Source organism: Uranotaenia lowii, chromosome 2, assembly GCF_029784155.1.
Source record: "Uranotaenia lowii strain MFRU-FL chromosome 2, ASM2978415v1, whole genome shotgun sequence".
Classification (NCBI taxonomy): Eukaryota; Metazoa; Arthropoda; class Insecta; order Diptera; family Culicidae; genus Uranotaenia; species Uranotaenia lowii.
In genome coordinates, this window is record NC_073692.1 from 359089450 (window position 1) to 359113875 (window position 24426).

Consider the following 24426-nt stretch of genomic DNA (forward strand, 5'->3'; position numbering starts at 1 on the left):
ATATATATATATATATATATATATATATATATATATATATATATATATATATATATATATATATATATATATATATATATATATATATATATATATATATATATATATATATATATATATATATATATATATATATATATATATATATATATATATATATATATATATATATATATATATATATATATATATATATATATATAATATATATATATATATATATATATATATATATATATATATATATATATATATATATATATATATATAATATATATATATATATATATATATATATATATATATATATATATATATATATATATATAAATATATATATATATATATATATAAATATATATATATATATATATATATTTATATATATATATATATATATATAAATATATATATATATATATATATATAAATATATATATATATATATATATATATATATATATATATATATATATATATATATATATATATATATATATCTATATATATATATATATATATATATATATATATATATATATATATATATATATATATATATATATATATATATATATATATATATATATATATATATATATATATATATATATATATATATATATATATATATATATATATATATATATATATATATATATATATATATATATATATATATATATATATATAAATGAATTTCTGTCTGTCTGTCTTTCTGTCTGTCTGTCTGTCTGTCTGTCTGTTCCCTATAGACTCGAAAACAACTGAACCGAATTGCTTGAAACTTGACAACTTTTCCATGAAGGGGGGAGGGGCCTCCCAGACAAAAAAAACTTTTTTGCATAACTCGAGTACACATCAAGCAAATGGTATAAAATTTGGCATGGGGTGGTATTTGGAAACGAGGAATATTTCTATGAATATAAGGTACTCCTCCCTCCCCTCAGTGGGGTCATAGGAAGGGGAGAGGGGAGCTACCTTATAATTATTCATATAACTCGAAAACGGGTATTTGGGAACGTGACATATTCTAATGATTGTTTGAGACCCCTTACTTCTTCCAGCGGGGAGAAAGGAAGAGGGAGGGGAGTTTCATACAATTTTACTGCATCTCTCTTATCAGTTTTTAGCATAAATCTAGAACATTTCAAGCAAAAACCATCATTTTTTATAAGTTAGATTGTTTGCGTACGATTATTTGAGACCTTCTTTTTTTGGGGTGAAGCTTTAAGAAACAGATTAAAATTATCAGATCTTTAACACAAATTAATAGAACAAGATTCAGAATATTAGTTTAAGTTATCTTTGTGTTGCAATTCGAAACTCCAGCTGCAGCTCTGATTTTATAGCGGTTGCTTATGAATTATGTCATAATACAACAAAAAAAAATGAATAATTTCTGAAAATCTCATTTTATTTTGAAAGGTGTAGCAAAGCACACCGGGTCAGCTAGTGGAATATAAAATCATCACAAAACTACAATACAAATTAAATTTAATCAAAACGGACTGACACGAAAAACGCTCTGGTGCCGATTACTATCTAATTTTTTTTATTTATTAACACGTCAATATAGAAATTTTACGTTACATGAGATTTTTTTTTATAATTCAACAAATACTTATCAAAATTGTGAAATTTAGAGATGTAGGCTTTTTTATTTTTTTTTACTTTATTCAACTTTATTACGACCGAAGAAGTTATCATTTATTTTATAAATGGTTGCTTTAACACAAAACACTGAATTTATATTTTACACGAGAAAGGACACCCTATGTTCCAATTTTTTTTTGTTTGACTCTTGATTTTATTTTTTCATACTTCACATTATTAAATAATACCATATAATATTCTAACTTGTTTTTAGGTTTCAATTGGTTCTCATAAATTTTGACCAGCAAAAGGGTTCTGAGTTTTGGTTAATAATCAGAAGAATATTTGAGAAACCGTAATTAAATCATGTTTTGGGAGTTATTCCTAATTTAAAAAAAATTACACATAAATTCATACTGATAGTGCTTCAAAATATGATATGGAGGTTTTATCACGGAAAGAAGATATATTATTTCCAACAATAATCCACTTATATTCAATCTTATTTCTGATTATTTCTCGACCAACGATACATATCAAACTTTAAACTATACGTACTATTGATTCAATGTTTGCTTTTGTGCATTCAATAATTTATATAATACATTCAACTATATGTGTACGATTGATTTTATGCATTCAACTATAAATATAATTGATTCAACTATAATCATATGATTGATCTTCTGCATTCAACAATAAGTATAGAAAATTCAACTATAAGGGTATAGTTGATTTAACTATAGATATTATAGATTTAATTATATTTTTAAAATTGATTCCATGTTGCCAACTATATTTTTTTCATAATAAGAATTTTATTTTATTACACAATTAACAAATTTATTAAATCACATTTTCACTCTCACATTTTTCGTTCTTTTAAGCAGCTTCGATCAAGCAATAAAATATTGTGTTGATGCTCCTCATGTCAGCAGCTTGAAGATGCCCATCATTTCGATTTTGCCTGAGTGAACTTTTGTCACCGCCACTAATTAATAATCATCCCGGTGTTATCTAAGCTTTTGGTTACTTTACTTGTCTGCTATTACTGGCATTACCCAAAAATTATCAGATCTTTAACACAAATTAATAGAACAAGATTCAGAATATTAGTTTAAGTTATCTTTGTGTTGCAATTCGAAACTCCAGCTGCAGCTCTGATTTTATAGCGGTTGCTTATGAATTATGTCATAATACAACAAAAAAAAATGAATAATTTCTGAAAATCTCATTTTATTTTGAAAGGTGTAGCAAAGCACACCGGGTCAGCTAGTGGAATATAAAATCATCACAAAACTACAATACAAATTAAATTTAATCAAAACGGACTGACACGAAAAACGCTCTGGTGCCGATTACTATCTAATTTTTTTTATTTATTAACACGTCAATATAGAAATTTTACGTTACATGAGATTTTTTTTTATAATTCAACAAATACTTATCAAAATTGTGAAATTTAGAGATGTAGGCTTTTTTATTTTTTTTTACTTTATTCAACTTTATTACGACCGAAGAAGTTATCATTTATTTTATAAATGGTTGCTTTAACACAAAACACTGAATTTATATTTTACACGAGAAAGGACACCCTATGTTCCAATTTTTTTTTGTTTGACTCTTGATTTTATTTTTTCATACTTCACATTATTAAATAATACCATATAATATTCTAACTTGTTTTTAGGTTTCAATTGGTTCTCATAAATTTTGACCAGCAAAAGGGTTCTGAGTTTTGGTTAATAATCAGAAGAATATTTGAGAAACCGTAATTAAATCATGTTTTGGGAGTTATTCCTAATTTAAAAAAAATTACACATAAATTCATACTGATAGTGCTTCAAAATATGATATGGAGGTTTTATCACGGAAAGAAGATATATTATTTCCAACAATAATCCACTTATATTCAATCTTATTTCTGATTATTTCTCGACCAACGATACATATCAAACTTTAAACTATACGTACTATTGATTCAATGTTTGCTTTTGTGCATTCAATAATTTATATAATACATTCAACTATATGTGTACGATTGATTTTATGCATTCAACTATAAATATAATTGATTCAACTATAATCATATGATTGATCTTCTGCATTCAACAATAAGTATAGAAAATTCAACTATAAGGGTATAGTTGATTTAACTATAGATATTATAGATTTAATTATATTTTTAAAATTGATTCCATGTTGCCAACTATATTTTTTTCATAATAAGAATTTTATTTTATTACACAATTAACAAATTTATTAAATCACATTTTCACTCTCACATTTTTCGTTCTTTTAAGCAGCTTCGATCAAGCAATAAAATATTGTGTTGATGCTCCTCATGTCAGCAGCTTGAAGATGCCCATCATTTCGATTTTGCCTGAGTGAACTTTTGTCACCGCCACTAATTAATAATCATCCCGGTGTTATCTAAGCTTTTGGTTACTTTACTTGTCTGCTATTACTGGCATTACCCAAAAATTCGTGTTTTTCGTGTTGTGAGCTGCACATATCTTAGCAGCAGGAAGAGGCAGAACATCAACGAGGGGGAAAATAAGCTAAACAAATCCCCCGCAAAATGATTCCCGGAAAACGGAGCTGGTGATATCACCTGAAACAAAAGGAAATCTTTATTCTATAACATCAACAAACTCCCATAACAAAGAAAAAAATATAACATCAACAAAAATAACGTCAGACTTGCCTTTTCGCAAAAGATAACCTTCTAGCAAAGTAACCGGCTCGGGTCCGTTCTCATCGATCATTCTCAATTTGACAACAATTAAATTTAAAGCTTTTTTTGGTTTTTTTGACGCTGGGCAAACAAATTACACTCTCGTATGAAGATACCAAAATTGGAGAGGAAATCTAGCAAATTGAAAACATTAATCACTTTTATAGTTGAATGAGTAAAATCAATCATACAATTGTTGCTCAATCTATCATATTTAAAGTTGAATCAATTATACAATTATAGTTGAATTTGATATGTTTATAGTTGATTGCGAAGGTCAATCAGCAGTTTGTAGTTGAATCTATTATATTTATAATTGAATGCCTGAATTCAATCATACGATTGTAGTTGAATCTATCATATTAACAGTTTAATCAATCATGCCATTATAGTTGAATTTTTAGAATATTTATAATTGATTCCATAAATTCAATCAGCAGTATATAATTGAATTTATTTTATTTATAATTGAACGCGAAAAAATCAACTAAACTTTGATGATTGATATAAATAGCTGTAGTAATTTATTTATTTGGAGTCTTTGACCGTGAAGTCATACAGACTTAAAGTCTTAAAATTAAAAATTAACCTAAGTAACATACAATGTATCATTTTAAAATTAAGTTAAATCACGGATCGAACGTTTAAACATCGAATTTGATACGTTAAAGTCGAACAGATGAGAAACTTCGTTGAAAGCATGACAGCATCGATGTAGTGGATGATTTTGGCCAAAACTCGTTCTGCTTCTTGGTAGCCAGAGAAAATTTTGATTGCGTAGTTGTCGAGCTGGAGCGTGCAAATTGAGAGAATGCAGCAGTTGCGGGCAATCAATAACGTTTGTTAAGATGTCGTACACGAAGATCCGTTGCAAGTACGTCCTCCTATTACTCAAAGACGTCAGTGACAGAAGACCACATCTCTCGGAATAAGGTGGTAAACGTACAGAATCTCGCCAGGGCAATCTTCGTAGTGCATAGCGAAGAAATTTTTTCTGGACCCTCTCTATCCTTTCGATGTGAACGGATTGGTACGGTGCCCAAACAGGTGCAGCATATTCCAGTACACTTCGTATTAACGAGCAGAATACTGTTTTAAGAGCATGGGGGTCTTCAAAACTCAGTGTATTTCGGCGAAGAAATCCGAATAAGGCAAACGCTTTTGCTGTGGTTGTCGAGATATGCTGTGCGAACGAGAGCTTTTGATCGAAAGTAACTCCGAGATCTTTTATCGTTGAAACTCTTTCTAAGGTGGAGTCCCTGAGCGAATATTCGTATACAATTGATGCTCTAGTCCTGAAAAAACTTATGCATTTACACTTTCCGACATTCACTACCATCCCATGCGTATCACACCATAATAATAATTTGTTCATATCTTCCTGAAGCGCAATGCAGTCCACTATCGAGTCAATGACTCTGTAAATTTTTAGGTCATCGGCGTACAGTAGTTTAGTCGAGTTGAGGTAGGTAGCTATGTCGTTTATGAAAAGCACAAAGATAAGCGGCCCTAGGTGACTACCTTGAGGAACACCGGATGGCATGTCGAATTCTGTAGAGTGTGTTCCTCGGATGTTTACGTAACCTTGGCGTTTTACCAGGTAGGAATGCAGCCATTTTATTATCCATGAAGGAAAACCGTAGCGTTCGAGCTTTGTTGTTGCTATGCTGTGTTGTACTTTGTCGAAAGCCTTAGCAAAATCGATATATATTGAATCAACTTGCATTTTTTTATTTGTTGCGGTGTGCAATTCATTTACATAGCACATCAGATTTGTCAGCGTTGATTTTTTCTTTACAAATCCGTGCTGGTATTCGGTGAGTATTGGTTTAGCTGCTGAATATAGCCTTTCGTATATCAGAGACTCAAGGACTTTGGAAAAGCAGCACAATATTGATATGGGCCGGTAGTTCTCTACACGGTGAGAGTTTCCAGATTTAAGGATTGGAGATACTGAAGCAGTTTTCCAGTGGCTCGGAAAAGCACATTCGGAAATCGATCTGTTGAAAATTATACGTAGCGGTACGGCAAGAGATGCTGCGATTTTTGATACCAACGACGATGGAATCCCATCAGGACCGGGCCCTTTCGAGGAATCGAGCTTACTCAGAGCAATAAACACCTCCTCAATAGTGAAATCAGGCTGTGGCAGCCTAATGTTGTAGGTAGGCAAAGGCAATGTGTTAGGTAGGCAATTGGAACAACTGTCGGCTTATTTCTCCGTGATGAGTGGATTTTTGAGAAATCTGAGCCTACAGATCCAATTAAATATCAGTTTTATTCGTGATCCGGGAGGTTATTCGCTCAGAAGTCAAATTGAAAGAAAAGTGGTTCAACTATTCGAAATCGTTCTCCAAACATGGCAAGGGAAAAGGCAGCACAATTTACAATATTTTGTAGTCCAAGAATGTTGGAATCTAGGTAAACAAAGACGAGCACCAATTCACGTTCAACAAAATTTCATCAAATTTTCCTGAAAATCAAGCAGTTTATTAATTTTATAGTACAAAGAAGGTGGTGAAAAGAGTAAACTAAAATATTCTGAAATATGAGCCGAGTTGTAAGGATAGCTTAACCATGTTTACAATTCCAAGCGGGTTTGTAGGACGGCTTGAAATTGGAAGGCGAGCTGAGAAGACAGCCAGATCGAATCGATTGAAATTTGAATTTAGAGGACAGCCTGAAGTCGAACGGCGAGTTGAGAGGACAGCCTGATAATATTGATACCAATGTCAAGCGAGTTGAAAGGACAATTTTACACTGAAAAGCGAGTTGAGAGGACAGCCTGATCATATCGATAGAAATTTCAAGCGAGTTAAGAGGACAGCTGAAAATTGAAAGGCAAGTTGAAAACGCAGCCTGATCGTACCGAAAAAAATTTCAAACGAGTTAAGAGACCAGCTGGAAATTGAAAGGCTAATCGAGAGAATAGCTTCAATATCCTATCAAATTGATAATCATGTGGGTTGAGAAAGCAGCTTAAGATAAGCTAGATCCCAAGTAACAATTTAGGTTTTCTAAGGGACTCCATACCAACTATAAATTAAAGCTATAAAACCGCGTCCGGTTATGTAAGGATCAATAAAACTGCAATACAACGCTTAGCAGCACAAAGAGAGTCTCGTGTTAGCCTTTGCGGAGAGCGGTCGCAAAATCAGTCGTCGCGTTTGTGTGTTTTTTTGTTTTATGTGCGTATTTATGCAGTGAATATGGCGCATTGGTCAGTCTGGTTTGGAAAAATTGGTGCTCTAGAAAGTTCTGGGATAAAAGTTAGTGATTCCAATGTATAATAGTTGTGAAATGACCTGATTGAAGAAGGATCGTTGCGCGTGTTAGTTATAGAGAAAGGCAGGGGCATCTTAAGGCAATGTTGATTTGGTTTCCCAAGCCACCAAGTGGAGAATTAATTCAGTATTTTCCGTTCATATGCGTCGGGGAATGCAATTTCTTTTAAACATGCAGTGCGGTTTTGTGAAACAGCGAAAAAAGCAAGCTGCAAAAGATGATTGGTGGTGGGTGGATGAGGGAAGTGTTGCAGGTGAAAGGAAGTGAAAAAATAAGTATGCGTTTCGCGGATCGCAGCAGGCGATGGACGCCTCTACACATACTAAGCAGCAAACTCTGGTGAGCCCGTTTCAACTTATTATCTTCCTAATCTTTCGTCTTGCTCTATTTTCAAGAACGGTGACCGTACTCACTCAATTGACGGAGGGTATGCTGTCAATGCTGGCAGTCTCGAAAAAAATCATGTTCTCACTTGCAAATAATATTTTGTCTCTCGCTGCTCAGAATTTCAAACAATAATAACAGCGAGAACAGTGGGCTCATTTTTTCTCAGCCTAATAAAAAAAAAATCAAGTTTGGTAGAAATATAAATTAAAAGAAATTTAATTGTAATTAAAAATATTTTTTACATTAATAAAACATGCAGCTTAGCTTTAAATACCATAATTTGAACGAGCCTCGGATTTTAGAAGAAGACAATGTTCGCTTCCTGTATGATAACGTTAATAATTAATGATACTTTTCGTTTCAGCTTGTATATAATTGGATGTTATCGATGAAAATATTTTTTCAATTTTCAACAATTTCAACATTCTTAATTCTTTATTTCCGTAATCAGTTCATGTTTCTACAGTACTCAATTGCTTCCAAAAATACTGAACATGTAAAAAAGCTGCAAGTCAGAAACACGTTTAAAATTTTTGTCCCTTTTCTCATCTTTTTTTCTTAGCAGATGTTCATTTTTGCGCTTGCTATGAGGGATGAATCTACACAATTCCACAGACAACGAACCTTTTTTTTATTTAAAAAAAAATCTTTTTAAGGAACTGCTGGAATTTGGTTTTCTACACAATTGGAGGATGATATGTGAATTTAATATAATAATTACAATAATTTTGTTGCAATTATTTTTTACAAGATTATATTTTGCTACTACTACTACAAGCTGAATCATTGGAATTTTTTTAGAGATTGTTGTCATTTTGTCAACTTCTGTTCATATATGTATCACGCAAATTGTAGATTGTAGATACTCTTAGTGAATTGACACGTTTATTTATCAGAACTGCCGTAGCTATCATACATACATACATACAATTATGATGACTTGGGCATAATACACGGTAGTCCTTTTTCATTGTACTTTATCCATCCAATTAAGGCCGGAACAAATTTCAAATCCTTCTTTTGTCACTCGGAGTTGGGACATCGCGAGGGGGGGGACAATAAAAAATAATGCGAAAAACAAATAAATTGGAATAAATTGCACGGAAGCTTGTATGCAACAAAATTTCATATTATTTTGTAGCACAAAACCTATAAATCAAGTAATTTTTTATTGAATTATTCAATGAAATCAAGAAAACAAAAGGTGAAATAACTCCCATCTTCTTATATTAAATTTTTAGTCTTGTAAACTTTCAGATATTGGAATTTTTCATAGGAATTTACATAAATTACTTCAAACTTTATTTATTTCCCCCTTCGGGTTTTTGGAAATTTCGAAGGGGGGGGGGGTGACAAAAGAAGAAATTGATATTTGTTCCAGCCTAATTTAAAAATATCCCGCTTTTTTCGGGTGTATTTTGTTTTTCTTTCTTTTTTCAGGCGGTGGGTTTTTGCTTAGTTAAGGGGGGGGTAGGGTCTAACACTTTTAAAAAATCGATTTTTTTATTTTTTTTATTTTCTTATTGTAAAACATTTCAAGAATGTTGTGTCAAATTTTCAAGTCAATTGAAGCAAAACTGTAGAAGTTATAGGCCTTTATCTCCTCCTATCTAATACTGCAAGAAAGCAAGAGCAGAAACTTCAAACGCGTTTTTCTCGAAAGCACATTTTTAAAGTCCGTGGACATCGTCATTTGAAGACTACTTATCCGATTCTTTTCAAATTTGGAACATAGTTTCTACATATAAAATACCAGACCCCAACGTTTTTCTTTTTTGATTTTTTTACTTTGGGGAGATTTTATAGGTGAAAATTGGCGGATTTTTAAGTGAAAAATCGTAGTTTTTACTTCAAACAGCCACAAAAATTTCTTAAAAATATTTTTAAGTTAAATAAAAACGTTGGGGTCCAGAAAAACATCTATTAAAAATATTTTGCTCTGATTTTTTTAATTCAGATGATTCTGTGCTGAGATACAGTGTCCACCGCAAATCCTGTTTTCTTAAAGGCATCCTCGAAAATGCTTCGTCACCGGCTCATTTTTCAATATTTTTCTACGAAAAAGTTACTAAATGTTCTTTTAACAATGCTTTGTATAATGCAAAAAATTTGAATACATTTGTTTGAACGATAGCTCTAGAAAAAAATCGTGAAAATGGTGTTTTTTGATACCCGTTAGACCCTACCCCCCCCTTAACAAAATTTCAGCTAGACCTGTGGTAAGGTTAGAGCTGCGTAAGGGTGAGGTAAGGTCAGGTAAAAGGTAATATCGGGTTTACATAAATGTGGTAAGTTTACAGTGTGGTAGCATTTGTCTGATAAAAATAACCCGAAGAGTTTTTCCTGGCGAATGAAATTGTCAGTGATCGACAATTTTTAGATAAGTATGGAACTAAAAAAAATGGTAAGGTTATTGTTCTCATATTGATCATTTATTATATATTAAATACGAGTCAATCTTGTATTGGACGGTCAAGGTACCAATATAATATAATCAACGATTATATTAAATTTATATCTGGACTTGTCAGAACATACAACATTGAAAGTCTAATCATATTCCAATGTCCCATTTGGCCATTAGGCTGTGATTGGGCGGGGCTCCATACCAACTATAAATTAAAGCTATAAAACCGCGTCCGGTTATGTAAGGATCAATAAAACTGCAATACAACGCTTAGCAGCACAAAGAGAGTCTCGTGTTAGCCTTTGCGGAGAGCGGTCGCAAAATCAGTCGTCGCGTTTGTGTGTTTTTTTGTTTTATGTGCGTATTTATGCAGTGAATATGGCGCATTGGTCAGTCTGGTTTGGAAAAATTGGTGCTCTAGAAAGTTCTGGGATAAAAGTTAGTGATTCCAATGTATAATAGTTGTGAAATGACCTGATTGAAGAAGGATCGTTGCGCGTGTTAGTTATAGAGAAAGGCAGGGGCATCTTAAGGCAATGTTGATTTGGTTTCCCAAGCCACCAAGTGGAGAATTAATTCAGTATTTTCCGTTCATATGCGTCGGGGAATGCAATTTCTTTTAAACATGCAGTGCGGTTTTGTGAAACAGCGAAAAAAGCAAGCTGCAAAAGATGATTGGTGGTGGGTGGATGAGGGAAGTGTTGCAGGTGAAAGGAAGTGAAAAAATAAGTATGCGTTTCGCGGATCGCAGCAGGCGATGGACGCCTCTACACATACTAAGCAGCAAACTCTGGTGAGCCCGTTTCAACTTATTATCTTCCTAATCTTTCGTCTTGCTCTATTTTCAAGAACGGTGACCGTACTCACTCAATTGACGGAGGGTATGCTGTCAATGCTGGCAGTCTCGAAAAAAATCATGTTCTCACTTGCAAATAATATTTTGTCTCTCGCTGCTCAGAATTTCAAACAATAATAACAGCGAGAACAGTGGGCTCATTTTTTCTCAGCCTAATAAAAAAAAAATCAAGTTTGGTAGAAATATAAATTAAAAGAAATTTAATTGTAATTAAAAATATTTTTTACATTAATAAAACATGCAGCTTAGCTTTAAATACCATAATTTGAACGAGCCTCGGATTTTAGAAGAAGACAATGTTCGCTTCCTGTATGATAACGTTAATAATTAATGATACTTTTCGTTTCAGCTTGTATATAATTGGATGTTATCGATGAAAATATTTTTTCAATTTTCAACAATTTCAACATTCTTAATTCTTTATTTCCGTAATCAGTTCATGTTTCTACAGTACTCAATTGCTTCCAAAAATACTGAACATGTAAAAAAGCTGCAAGTCAGAAACACGTTTAAAATTTTTGTCCCTTTTCTCATCTTTTTTTCTTAGCAGATGTTCATTTTTGCGCTTGCTATGAGGGATGAATCTACACAATTCCACAGACAACGAACCTTTTTTTTATTTAAAAAAAAATCTTTTTAAGGAACTGCTGGAATTTGGTTTTCTACACAATTGGAGGATGATATGTGAATTTAATATAATAATTACAATAATTTTGTTGCAATTATTTTTTACAAGATTATATTTTGCTACTACTACTACAAGCTGAATCATTGGAATTTTTTTAGAGATTGTTGTCATTTTGTCAACTTCTGTTCATATATGTATCACGCAAATTGTAGATTGTAGATACTCTTAGTGAATTGACACGTTTATTTATCAGAACTGCCGTAGCTATCATACATACATACATACAATTATGATGACTTGGGCATAATACACGGTAGTCCTTTTTCATTGTACTTTATCCATCCAATTAAGGCCGGAACAAATTTCAAATCCTTCTTTTGTCACTCGGAGTTGGGACATCGCGAGGGGGGGGACAATAAAAAATAATGCGAAAAACAAATAAATTGGAATAAATTGCACGGAAGCTTGTATGCAACAAAATTTCATATTATTTTGTAGCACAAAACCTATAAATCAAGTAATTTTTTATTGAATTATTCAATGAAATCAAGAAAACAAAAGGTGAAATAACTCCCATCTTCTTATATTAAATTTTTAGTCTTGTAAACTTTCAGATATTGGAATTTTTCATAGGAATTTACATAAATTACTTCAAACTTTATTTATTTCCCCCTTCGGGTTTTTGGAAATTTCGAAGGGGGGGGGGGTGACAAAAGAAGAAATTGATATTTGTTCCAGCCTAATTTAAAAATATCCCGCTTTTTTCGGGTGTATTTTGTTTTTCTTTCTTTTTTCAGGCGGTGGGTTTTTGCTTAGTTAAGGGGGGGGTAGGGTCTAACACTTTTAAAAAATCGATTTTTTTATTTTTTTTATTTTCTTATTGTAAAACATTTCAAGAATGTTGTGTCAAATTTTCAAGTCAATTGAAGCAAAACTGTAGAAGTTATAGGCCTTTATCTCCTCCTATCTAATACTGCAAGAAAGCAAGAGCAGAAACTTCAAACGCGTTTTTCTCGAAAGCACATTTTTAAAGTCCGTGGACATCGTCATTTGAAGACTACTTATCCGATTCTTTTCAAATTTGGAACATAGTTTCTACATATAAAATACCAGACCCCAACGTTTTTCTTTTTTGATTTTTTTACTTTGGGGAGATTTTATAGGTGAAAATTGGCGGATTTTTAAGTGAAAAATCGTAGTTTTTACTTCAAACAGCCACAAAAATTTCTTAAAAATATTTTTAAGTTAAATAAAAACGTTGGGGTCCAGAAAAACATCTATTAAAAATATTTTGCTCTGATTTTTTTTAATTCAGATGATTCTGTGCTGAGATACAGTGTCCACCGCAAATCCTGTTTTCTTAAAGGCATCCTCGAAAATGCTTCGTCACCGGCTCATTTTTCAATATTTTTCTACGAAAAAGTTACTAAATGTTCTTTTAACAATGCTTTGTATAATGCAAAAAATTTGAATACATTTGTTTGAACGATAGCTCTAGAAAAAAATCGTGAAAATGGTGTTTTTTGATACCCGTTAGACCCTACCCCCCCCTTAACAAAATTTCAGCTAGACCTGTGGTAAGGTTAGAGCTGCGTAAGGGTGAGGTAAGGTCAGGTAAAAGGTAATATCGGGTTTACATAAATGTGGTAAGTTTACAGTGTGGTAGCATTTGTCTGATAAAAATAACCCGAAGAGTTTTTCCTGGCGAATGAAATTGTCAGTGATCGACAATTTTTAGATAAGTATGGAACTAAAAAAAATGGTAAGGTTATTGTTCTCATATTGATCATTTATTATATATTAAATACGAGTCAATCTTGTATTGGACGGTCAAGGTACCAATATAATATAATCAACGATTATATTAAATTTATATCTGGACTTGTCAGAACATACAACATTGAAAGTCTAATCATATTCCAATGTCCCATTTGGCCATTAGGCTGTGATTGGGCGGGGCTTATTGATGAGGAAAGTAGCCTCGGAATGTGCAGCTAGGTCTCTGTCATTCTGAAATGGGTTAGTGGAATCTCAATAGAGCTAACACCTCCAGCACCCGCAATTGAAAAATGTTAATCAAATGGATTAATATTGCTTCTCTTGCATAACATACCTGCCAGCTCAGGGGGTCGTTGGATGGAACACACACACACACACACACACACACACACACACACACACACACACACACACACACACACACACACACACACACACACACACACACACACACACACACACACACACACACACACACACACACACACACACACACACACACACACACACACACACACACAATACAACGCTTAGGCTGATGTCATGCTGAAGCAACTAGCAACGCGACCTACAACGCAACGTTCACACGACGAACCAGCTCTCATTTGATCTCCATGGAAATCGCGCAGACCTGTCATACTGGTCGCTTTGTGTAGCGCGACCAATCTGATGCCAATGTGTTTAGTAGCGCGACTAGTAGGAAATCCAATAGGAACATTGTTTTTTCTCGATTTGAAGCAGTGATTCCGGGTTTTAAGCACAATAGTACGAAGATCTGTCCGAACTTGTGATAATAAACTAAAAACTATCTTAATCGGCGAGAAAATTTTCATGAATTCTTAGTTCCGGCAAAAAAAACAAGGAATTTTGTCGGTTCAAATTTCGGCATTCTTGCAATCCGGGTCGTGATTTGATGAGTTTTTGATGGCTCCGGAAAGAAAGCAGACGATTCAAAGCATTATCAGATGTAGAGAAGTGATGATTTGTAGGGAATTTCAAAGTGACAGGTCGCGCCAGCATGACATACCAATGCAATGCAACGCAATCTTATTGGAACGTTGCGTTGCGTTGCGTTGCTAGTTGTTTCAGCATGACATCAGCCTTAGCAGCACAAAAAGGCCCTTCTGCAGTAGGTTATGTAGAGCAAATTATAAAACTTTGACATGCCAAATCAAATTTAAAATTCTTTATAAATCCCGCTTATAAAACCTATTAATTATATTATTTTCATCTACAAATAATTTTGCTCCTTAATGAGGATCCTGGTGATCAATTTTAAAACAAATGAATCTCGCCCGAAACAAATATAAAAATAAAATGAAACACAAAGCATATCCTGTTTATCATCATTTCATTCAGTAAATCAATGTTATTTTTTCATCCTGAATTTCATTGCCTGTTGTTGATTCACTTGCGCTTTCAAATTTACCGCAAATATGTATGAGAAAAGTTGAGAAAAATTAGGGGCCAGCTAAAATTCGTACTTTAAATGAATAATAATCCGATCAATAATATTAAAATAATATCGCTTCCAACTTTTGAATCTTTTATGCGGTTGGTAAACACTTTTTCTACATTATATCAGCCATAATGATGTAAAAATGTATTAAAAACATGCACAAGATAAAGTTTACTTTCTAAAATATAAAGACAAAGTTTATACATTCATCAATATTTGTCATAAAAATGGCGCTAATATATAAAATTTATAATAGTCTTTATTGAATACTTAAACAACGATTTTGTTTTCGTAAAATAACTTATCGAACTAATACACTTTTACATAACTTTTATGTTTTAATAATGTGTAAAATTCGAAAAAGGGGCTTGGATGCCGATTCTATAAATCGAAAAAGTTATATAGCATTCTGTGAGGCTTCCCTACAAAACTGCTTTAGCCTTGATGCGTTTCTTTGAGGCATTTTGATAACTCTTATAAACACTAAAAGTGTCGAGGCCTTCTAGAAAAATTCTTGAAAGACCATTACATGTGCCTTATGAAACCTTTCCGATTTATATAATGTTGGCGGTAAAGGAATAGATAATCAAATAAAAAAATTTAGAGCATTTGTTTAAAACTTTTATTGAATAGAAAATTATTACATATAATTTCCCGGTTAATATTAAAAAAAATATAAATTTTTTGAGGATCATAGCAAACAAAATAATTACACCTGAGATTCCACAACAACACTACGCTCTCTCAGCTGTAATCAGATATGCAGGATTGCATCATGCCATAAAATTAATTGACACAACTTTGCAAATTATTCGAAGATAACTTTATTCACTTAGAAAAACACAATGTTCTGATGCTCTTGAGAGACAACTTTGATCATCGATTATTTTCACCAAAACTTCAATTATCGCGGAACAAGACCAATTCCGGTAAGCTGTACATTTCCAGTGGATAATTAATCCTGAGTAGTATTCCTATCCATTTTTCTGACGAGCGACGAGGTCAATTTCATCCGTTGTTGTTCCTGACAAACTCGAAAACAATTATTTCTTCTTTCGCTTTCGAAAAACATCTTATTGTTTACATTTTGATCAATAACTGCATAACTTTCTTTTATAAACCCTTTATTTGGCGAAATACCCCTTATAAGCTTATTTTGACCTATAGAGGGATTTGTTTCATATAAAGAGTTTAAAGAGGCCACAATCAGTCATTAAGAAACATTTATAAAACCGAAGCTTCTCGTAAACATCATATAAGAACACAAGTGCTACAAAATAATTTAAAAAGGCTTTTATAGACCAAAACAGGTCTGTATGCATGTGTTTCATGACTTTTTCAAATGGTGTATGTTTAAAGATATAAAAATGTTTTATAGCTTGCACAAAGAGTCAAATAAAAAAATCAATCAGATAAATTTATTGCTGTTTCATAGATTGACTTTAGAAGACGCTTGTAGCTATCCTGGCGATATGTTGTGAATGGGTTTTCAATGAATACATTATAAAATAGTAAATATATCACTTATAAAACTCCTTGCAAAAATTATAAAACCTATTCTACTTTTGTGTGTTACTTGGGGATATTTAAAGTAAATCGAGACTAGAGCATGAAATTGAAATAAAAATGTGGGACAAGCTTGAATATTTCATCAAATTAAATATCAAGCGGGTTGAGAGGACAGCTTGATATAAGATTCAGCTATGAAGCGAGTGGAGAGAACAGCTTAAAATAAAAAAAAAAGAGAAGTAAACTTCAATATCTTATCTTATTGGAAATCAAGCGAGTTGAAAGAACAGCTTAAGATGAGATTCAACCATAAAGCTAGTCGAATACAATTTTTGTTAATTAGGAGTAAAATATGCCTAATCAAAATCTAAAAATAATTGCATTTTCAAAAAAATAATCCAACTTTTCTTAGCATTTCTTTAAGAATTCCCAAACGTGAAAACTTATGACTATCATTTTCACGGTTTCATGTAGCCTGAAAATGCCGAAACATGATGAAATATTTAGAAAGATGATTTTATGCGCTTCAGAAATCCACTTTCTACCAGCTTTTCTGGGTTTTGGACCACTGTAGGATGGTTTAAGATTTTATCTTGATTTTTAACATTATTTTGATCTGTTTTTTTTTTTCAAATTAAGGTAAAAGATTAATTTCAAATCCTCGTTTTCGCTCGCTAAACATAAAAATTAAATTAAAAATAGTGTTTATGAAGCTGATCAAAATTGGAGTCCTCCGGACAAAAAGAAGTTTTTCTTCATTCATTTTCATTTTCGTCACAATTATCATTTTCGAATCGGATGTGATGTAACTTAAAAAAAAAGAACAGCTTAAGTTGAAAAAGAATCTTAAGAGTGATGCATTACAAAATCAAACTGAATTATTATAACTTAAGATATTTGAGTTAAAAGAAAAAAAAATCTTTGAGTAAGTTTTACTATTTAACAACTATCTGTTATTTTTTTAAATTGAAAATCAACTGATGTTTTTCAATAAAAAAATAATGTTTCGAGAGTTTTTCTTCTGCATTTTTGTTGAATAGTTCCTTGGTTTAGTCTAATTTTGACTGAATGTTGCTTGGATTTCAAGTACAAAATTTGGAAATCAAATGCCCGGATTTTACCAGATTTTTAAATTAAATAATCCGTATTTGCACGGCCCAGTTATGTCCGTGTTTATGCTTACTCTAAGAAAAATATTAATGATCTGAACTTCTTAGTTCACTAGGAAAATAATCAGAAAATGCGTATTAATTGACAACCCTTGTATTCAAAACTAAATATTTATATTTTCTTCACAGAAAACGCCAACAATGGCGACCAGGCGAAGGACGTTGAAGGAGAACCAAAGGTATGCTTCGTATTATTTCCTTTAGTTTCTATCTTCGATCATATTTATACGAATGAACTAACTTTTTTGATTGATTTCAGAAAATTAAATACCCACGAGCGATCCCCTTCATCATCAGTAATGAATTTTGCGAACGGTTCACATACTATGGCATGCGAAGTAAGTAACCTAAAAGAACAGAAATCCGCAAGAAATAGTTTTTTTAATCCTCTGAATAATTCTAGCAATCCTGGTCATTTACCTGACCCAGAAGCTGGACTATGACGACGACACGGCCACGGTTATGTACCATTCTTTCACGACCCTGGTTTATTTTATGTGTGTACTGGGAGCTATCATATCCGACAGTTGGTTGGGCAAGTTCCGAACCATCCTGTACCTGTCGATGGTGTATGTCGTGGGCACGTCACTGATCGCCATCGGAGCCATCCCAACGCTGGATGTCAACGCCTCGGCCATGACTATCATAGGGTTGCTGTTGATCGCCATTGGTTCCGGTGGTATCAAACCCTGTGTGGCTGCGTTTGGAGGAGAACAGTTCAAGATACCGGAACAGGCCAAACAGTTGGCCATCTTCTTTTCGATGTTCTACTTCTCGGTTAACTCGGGTTCGTTTGTGTCGACCATGTTGACACCGATTCTGCGAGATGATGTCAAGTGCTATGATCAAGACGACTGCTTCTCGTTGGCTTTTGGAGTACCCGGTGTTCTGATGGTGGTTTCGATTATCATCTTCATCCTGGGAAGACCGCTGTACAAGATCACCGCACCGGCTGGCAATATGTTTGTGAAAGTCTCCAAGTGTATTTGGGTAGGTAGACTTTGAAGATTGTTGAAAGCAGTTTTTATATAAGTTATTTTGAACTTTTAGACCGCCATTCGAACTCGCTCCAAGGAAAAGGCTGTCAGCCCTCGGGATCACTGGTTGGACTATTCGGAACCTCGCTGGGGCCAACAGTTGGTTGATGAGACCAAGATCCTGTTGAATGTATTGCGTCTGTACATTCCTCTGCCAGTATTCTGGGCTCTTTTCGATCAACAAGGTTCCCGTTGGACCTTCCAGGCTACCCGTATGGATGGTGATCTCGGTTTCTGGACCATCAAGCCGGATCAAATGCAGGTCATCAACCCATTGCTTATCCTGGTGTTCATTCCTCTCTACGAAATTGCCTTCTACCCATTGCTGTCTCTGATCGGTATTCGAAGGCCGCTACAGAAACTTACACTCGGAGGAATCTTCGCTGGGTTGGCCTTCATCATTTCTTTCATTGTTGAAATTCAGCTTGAAGAAACTTACGCCGTTATTCCCAAGGCCGGCGAGAGTCAGCTGCGTATCTTCAACGGCCTCAATTGTAACTACACTGTTACTACCAACATTCCCGATCACACAACTATCGTCCTCGAAGGAATGAAAATGTTCGAGGAAAAGTACATCGGAGTTCAGGGCAAGAAGTCGTTCACCTACTCCTTCGCCACCAGCCAAGCAGGTTGTGCCGTTCCACCGGCTGGTGAGTTCGAGCTGGCAGAAGAACAGCAAGTTTCGTACTTCCTCAACGACCGAAACCAACCAGCGAACCTGCACCGGTTTCTGGACGACACACAAAAATCCTCAAAGGGTTTGCCGGTTTTCCGAGTGCTCGGAAACACCAGACAAAACCTGACCTACAGCTTCTACGACATCGATAATGAACAAGTTCGGCACGAAAACGGAACCCTAACGGAGGAACGCGTCGATTCGTACCCCTCGAAGTACAAAATAAGCGTCGACGGGAAGGAAATTCTCGAATACAATCTTCTGCTGGGAGGCGTTTACACGTTCATTGTTGCCGGCTCTTCCCCTGACATTGTAAGCTTAGATTGTACTTTTCTAAAGTTTTCTTGACCAAAACAGTGTTTCCAACATTTCAGACCGTAACCCCGATCATCGTAACGGAACCGAACTCGGTAAGCATGCTCTGGTTGATCCCGCAATACGTGGTTATGACCCTCGGAGAGGTCATGTATTCGATCACCGGTCTCGAGTTCTCCTTCACCCAGGCACCGGAAAGTATGAAATCGGTGCTGCAAGGCTGCTGGCAGCTGACGGTGGGTGTTGGTAACCTCATTGTGGTCATCATTGCCGAGGCCAAGATCTTCGATGCCCAGAAGTGGGAGTTCCTGCTGTTTGCCTGTCTGATGTTCGTCGATATGGGACTGTTTGCGGTGCTGGCTTACAAGTACAAAGCCATTCCGCTGAAGAAGTACGACACGGCCGAAACCACGGAGGACAACGACGCGACGCTACCCATAGAGGACAAGAAGGAAGCTGGCCTGGACAATCCGGCGTTCACCGAGAAACAGTGAACACTCTGCTACTATTGACAAGTGATTCGTGACTGTTGTACAGTCGCCCCATTTATTTTGTTTTGTAAGAATAGCTAGGTCCAATATGAAAGTATTAAAGATCATTTAATAACATTTTGAGTTCGTTATTTTGAGTAAAAAAGAAATTATTAGACAATATTGCTTAAAGTTAGTTTTATATGAAGTAACATGTTGAAGTGGCTAGTTGAGAATAACATTGCATGTAGCTTAGAGTGCCCCAAATGACCCGACTTTTGAAAAAGTTATGCGCTGCAGGCTAAAATTGATCCTAGGCCTAGTACAAGATCTCATGCCAAATTTGGGCCAGATCGGATCACGGGAAGGGGTCGCTCAACGAGCCTCAAGTTTGTATGGGATTTTGAGACATTTTGTTCGGGAGAAACATGAAAAACCAGTTTTTCATCAATAACTTTGGTTCCCGTCGGCCGATTTCTTTCAAAAACGGGTTTTCTTAAAGCCGAAATTATGAAAAACATTTCATCCGAAGACTGCATATCGATAAGAGTTAAGACAAAAAAGTTATTGGACTTCCAAAATGGGTTAACTTTTTTTACGGTGGTATTCATCACTGCTAATGAGGCGTCAATAAGTTCGACCGCCCCGACTCATTTACAGTGATGAATACCATCCTTAAAAAAGTTTGCCCATTTTGGAAGCCTAATAACTTTTTTGTCTTAACTCTTATCGATATGCAGTCTTCGGATGAAATGTTTTTCATAATTTAGGCTTTAAGAAAACCCGTTTTTGAAAGAAATCGGCCGACGGGAACCAAAGTTATTGCTGAAAAACTTGTTTTTCATGTTTCTCCCGAACAAAATGTCTCAAAATCCCATACAAACTTGAGGCTCGTTGAGCGACCCCTTCCCGTGATCCGATCTGGCCCAAATTTGGCATGAGATCTAGTACTAGGCCTAGGATCAATTTTAGCCTGCAGCGTATAACATTTCACAGGTTTTGAATTTCCCATACAAATTTGGGGCAGTCTAATGTAGCTAGCTTATGGTTACCAGATTAATCAATAAAAAAGAGTACCGTCATCTAGGGAATCATGCAACACTCTCATGTCTCATGTCTCTCCAACTTTAATGGCTTCTAAAAACTTAATGTCCACAGATAATCATACCGCTTGTACATCAAAAGTTTTAAGGTTAATGGGACATCAAATTGGCATAGTCAGAAAAATTATTGGTTTCACCAGTTATTTTGAAGTTTTCTAAAACATGTGACTTTTATCCTAATATGAAAAGGAGTTAGTTGCAACAAACTGTGTTTGTGATGTAAAATCAAACGAAATCGTTTCAAAATTTGTAGTTTTTGATATATTTGTGATGTCATTACAGTAAAGCACCAATTGCAATAATTTAAGGTTTTGTTCGAATTAAATTTTACATTTTCTTTGTGAAAGATATTTTTTTAAGAAAAACCGTAATAGCGCTGCATATATATAGGGGTAAACAAATGCTACAAAAAATTTTACTAGCTGAAATCACAAACATAAATGTTGGGATGGATGAAACTTTGAAATTATCAAACGCGTGATGCAAAACAATCCTAATCCAGCATATGGAAACGATATTTAAAAAGGTGAATCTTTGATTTGCATTTCGATGCTTTTTAGCCCACACTACTGGCAACTGAATTATAAAAATATTTATTTAAATAATTTGGTGATTGTCCGAAACTTATTTTTACACCAACAGTGTTGGTAAAGATAATAAAAGGAATATAAAGTTTGTAGGTGATATCATTAAGCCAATCCGTCATATTGAGTAAAGTAGTTTACGGCATCGAAAAATGTAAAAATTTGTCACATCTATTGCTCGATTTTTTAAATTTTCTATGAGAATCAACAACTTAAAAAAACTATCTCACCATGTGAGAAACTATGTCATCATCATTTTGTTATCAATGATTGATAGTTTTGTCACATCACATTATCTCTTCATTTTGTGGTTTTATATTTTTCCTTAAAAATCATTTTAAACATTAAACATGATAGGTACATCAAGAAAAAAAATACGATTATTCTCTTTTTCCATACATTAATTGTTGCAAATTTGTTACTTTAGGATACGAATATTAAAATAAAAATTCAATAGTTGTTGTATACAAATGTTGCATCTAGCTCTGCTGTTGCATGGTGCCCCCGTTCTTTCTGAAAAGAGTTCAAAAAAGTAATATACCATAAAATCAGCGGGTATTTAAAACCGATTATTATTAAACCAAACACATTGTTATATTGAATTTTTTTTTCAAAGGACATCAAAATGTCCAAAAACCGAAGTGGAACGGAATTGAAATCTTGGGAATTAAATTTGTTCCTTGGTTTCCCGATCAGAAGAGCACATCATAATTTTTTTCTCATACTAAACTCAACGAGATATTATTATCTTATACAGAAATAGCACAGATGTCTGTGGATATAGCTTTGATATAAAAAATTTCATTTTTGTCGTTTCGAAAGAAAAATGATGATATCTCCTTTTATACAATTAGTTTTTTTCAGCCTAAATTTGCCTGCTTCGAAAGTTTTATTGGAATTTTGTAGCAAGCTCTAATTTAAGGTTGCCAGAATTTTTTCCACTCCCATCCGGGCCTAGCAATTCCGGGCATTTTTTTCAAAAAAAACCTGGCAAAATCCGGGCATGGATTTCAATTTTTCAAATCCAAAAACCGGGCAAAAACCGGGCAAAATTTAGGTGTAATCTATATATATAAAAATGAATGTTTGTCTGTCTGTCTGTTCCCTATAGACTCGGAAACTACTGAACCGATCATCGTCAAAACTGGCATCTGAGGGTTTTTGAGGCCGGGGATGGTTTCTGTAATAGTCAAAACTCCATCCGACTTAAGGAAGGAGAGGCTTCCATACAAAATTTGTAGTTTTTCGAAACAAATTAAAGTCATGACATCCATTTTCTTGAGATTTTTTTTTCCTTTGGGCGGTTTGTTTTTCGTCTCTATGGTCGAGGCGTCGCGGCCAACGTCGCAAAAGGATAGTAACCCAGGCATAGCATACTGATCAGTAGGAATATTTTGGCGCGTATTTCTCAACCAAGCATATTTTCTTTGAGGGGTTTGTTTTTCGTCTCCATGGGCGAGCAAACGTCGTCGCAAGAGGATGGTAACCAAAGCACACTGTTCATTGATTGCTGGAAAATTTAACAATAAGGCGCCTGTTTCTCAAACACGTGGGGCGATATGCAACCTAGATGTGTTTTTTTCTTGCTTATTTGATTTGTACACAGCACGTGGTAATAAATGACGCCTAGATGTGACACGGATTGGTATTTTATTAATCGAATCAAAACCAATTGAAAGATTTGCTAAAATACTTCCATATTTAGTTCGTGTTAATGTAGGTAGCATTCGACTTTTCATTCAAGGAACATTAGAACATGTTCAAACGTTCAACTTTTTCTGTTAAAAAAAAAAAATTAAAAATTAGGTTTTCTTCTAGAAATTGTTACTTCGGCCCAAATACACAACTGAAACGAATTTAGAAATAAAAATGGGAGCTTTTTATTTTAAATAATTCTGAAAAAACCATTGTACTTTTTGCTTACATACCAATTCAAGTACGTACTTAACATGAAAAGTGTTTTTGTGTTACATGGCTGCATAAAAGAGACTTTTAATCCGCTTCGTTTTTGAAAAGCGAGACTTTAGAACCGATATTCAACTGGACGCAAAATGTTTAAAAGAAATTTTTAGTTTACCCTTAAAGTGTTAAAAACAATATTCCTCTCTGTCAACTTACACGGTGGGGCAAGGGCAAACGTCGAACTTTTAAGAAATTCATCTTCAAAATGATTCAATATGTTGGAAAGATCAGAAGGGGTATTCCGAATGTTGAAACTGCAGCGGATATTGAAAATTCTTAAATGTCTTTGTAAATGAAGGTCATTCCCTTTGAACAGCATTCGTTAAAAGTGGAGTAACAAACATAAATTTTATATTGCAGGAATACTGCAGAGGTATCAGTGAAACTTGATAAAACAAAAAACAGGAATTCGTATTAAATCCATTTTAAAGCCATTACTCTGACGCATCTGTAAATAAGCTTTGCAT

General features: G+C 33.9%; 2 protein-coding genes across 2 annotated transcripts in view; one reads left to right on the forward strand and one right to left on the reverse strand.

Moving 5' to 3' along the window:
• Positions 1–20452, forward strand: part of LOC129744685 (peptide transporter family 1-like) — a 42510-nt gene extending 22058 nt beyond the window's left edge. The window contains exons 2-6 of the mRNA XM_055737330.1: positions 17942–17991; positions 18072–18150; positions 18216–18802; positions 18863–19837; positions 19900–20452. Coding sequence (XP_055593305.1) covers positions 17942–17991; positions 18072–18150; positions 18216–18802; positions 18863–19837; positions 19900–20334 — 2126 coding nt within the window. The 3' untranslated portion in view covers positions 20335–20452. The remainder of the gene's footprint in view (positions 1–17941; positions 17992–18071; positions 18151–18215; positions 18803–18862; positions 19838–19899) is intronic.
• The window catches only part of LOC129744686 (bromodomain-containing protein 4-like), a 104653-nt gene that overhangs the window by 44311 nt on the left and 35916 nt on the right, over positions 1–24426 (reverse strand). The gene's annotated exons all lie outside the window — the stretch shown is intronic.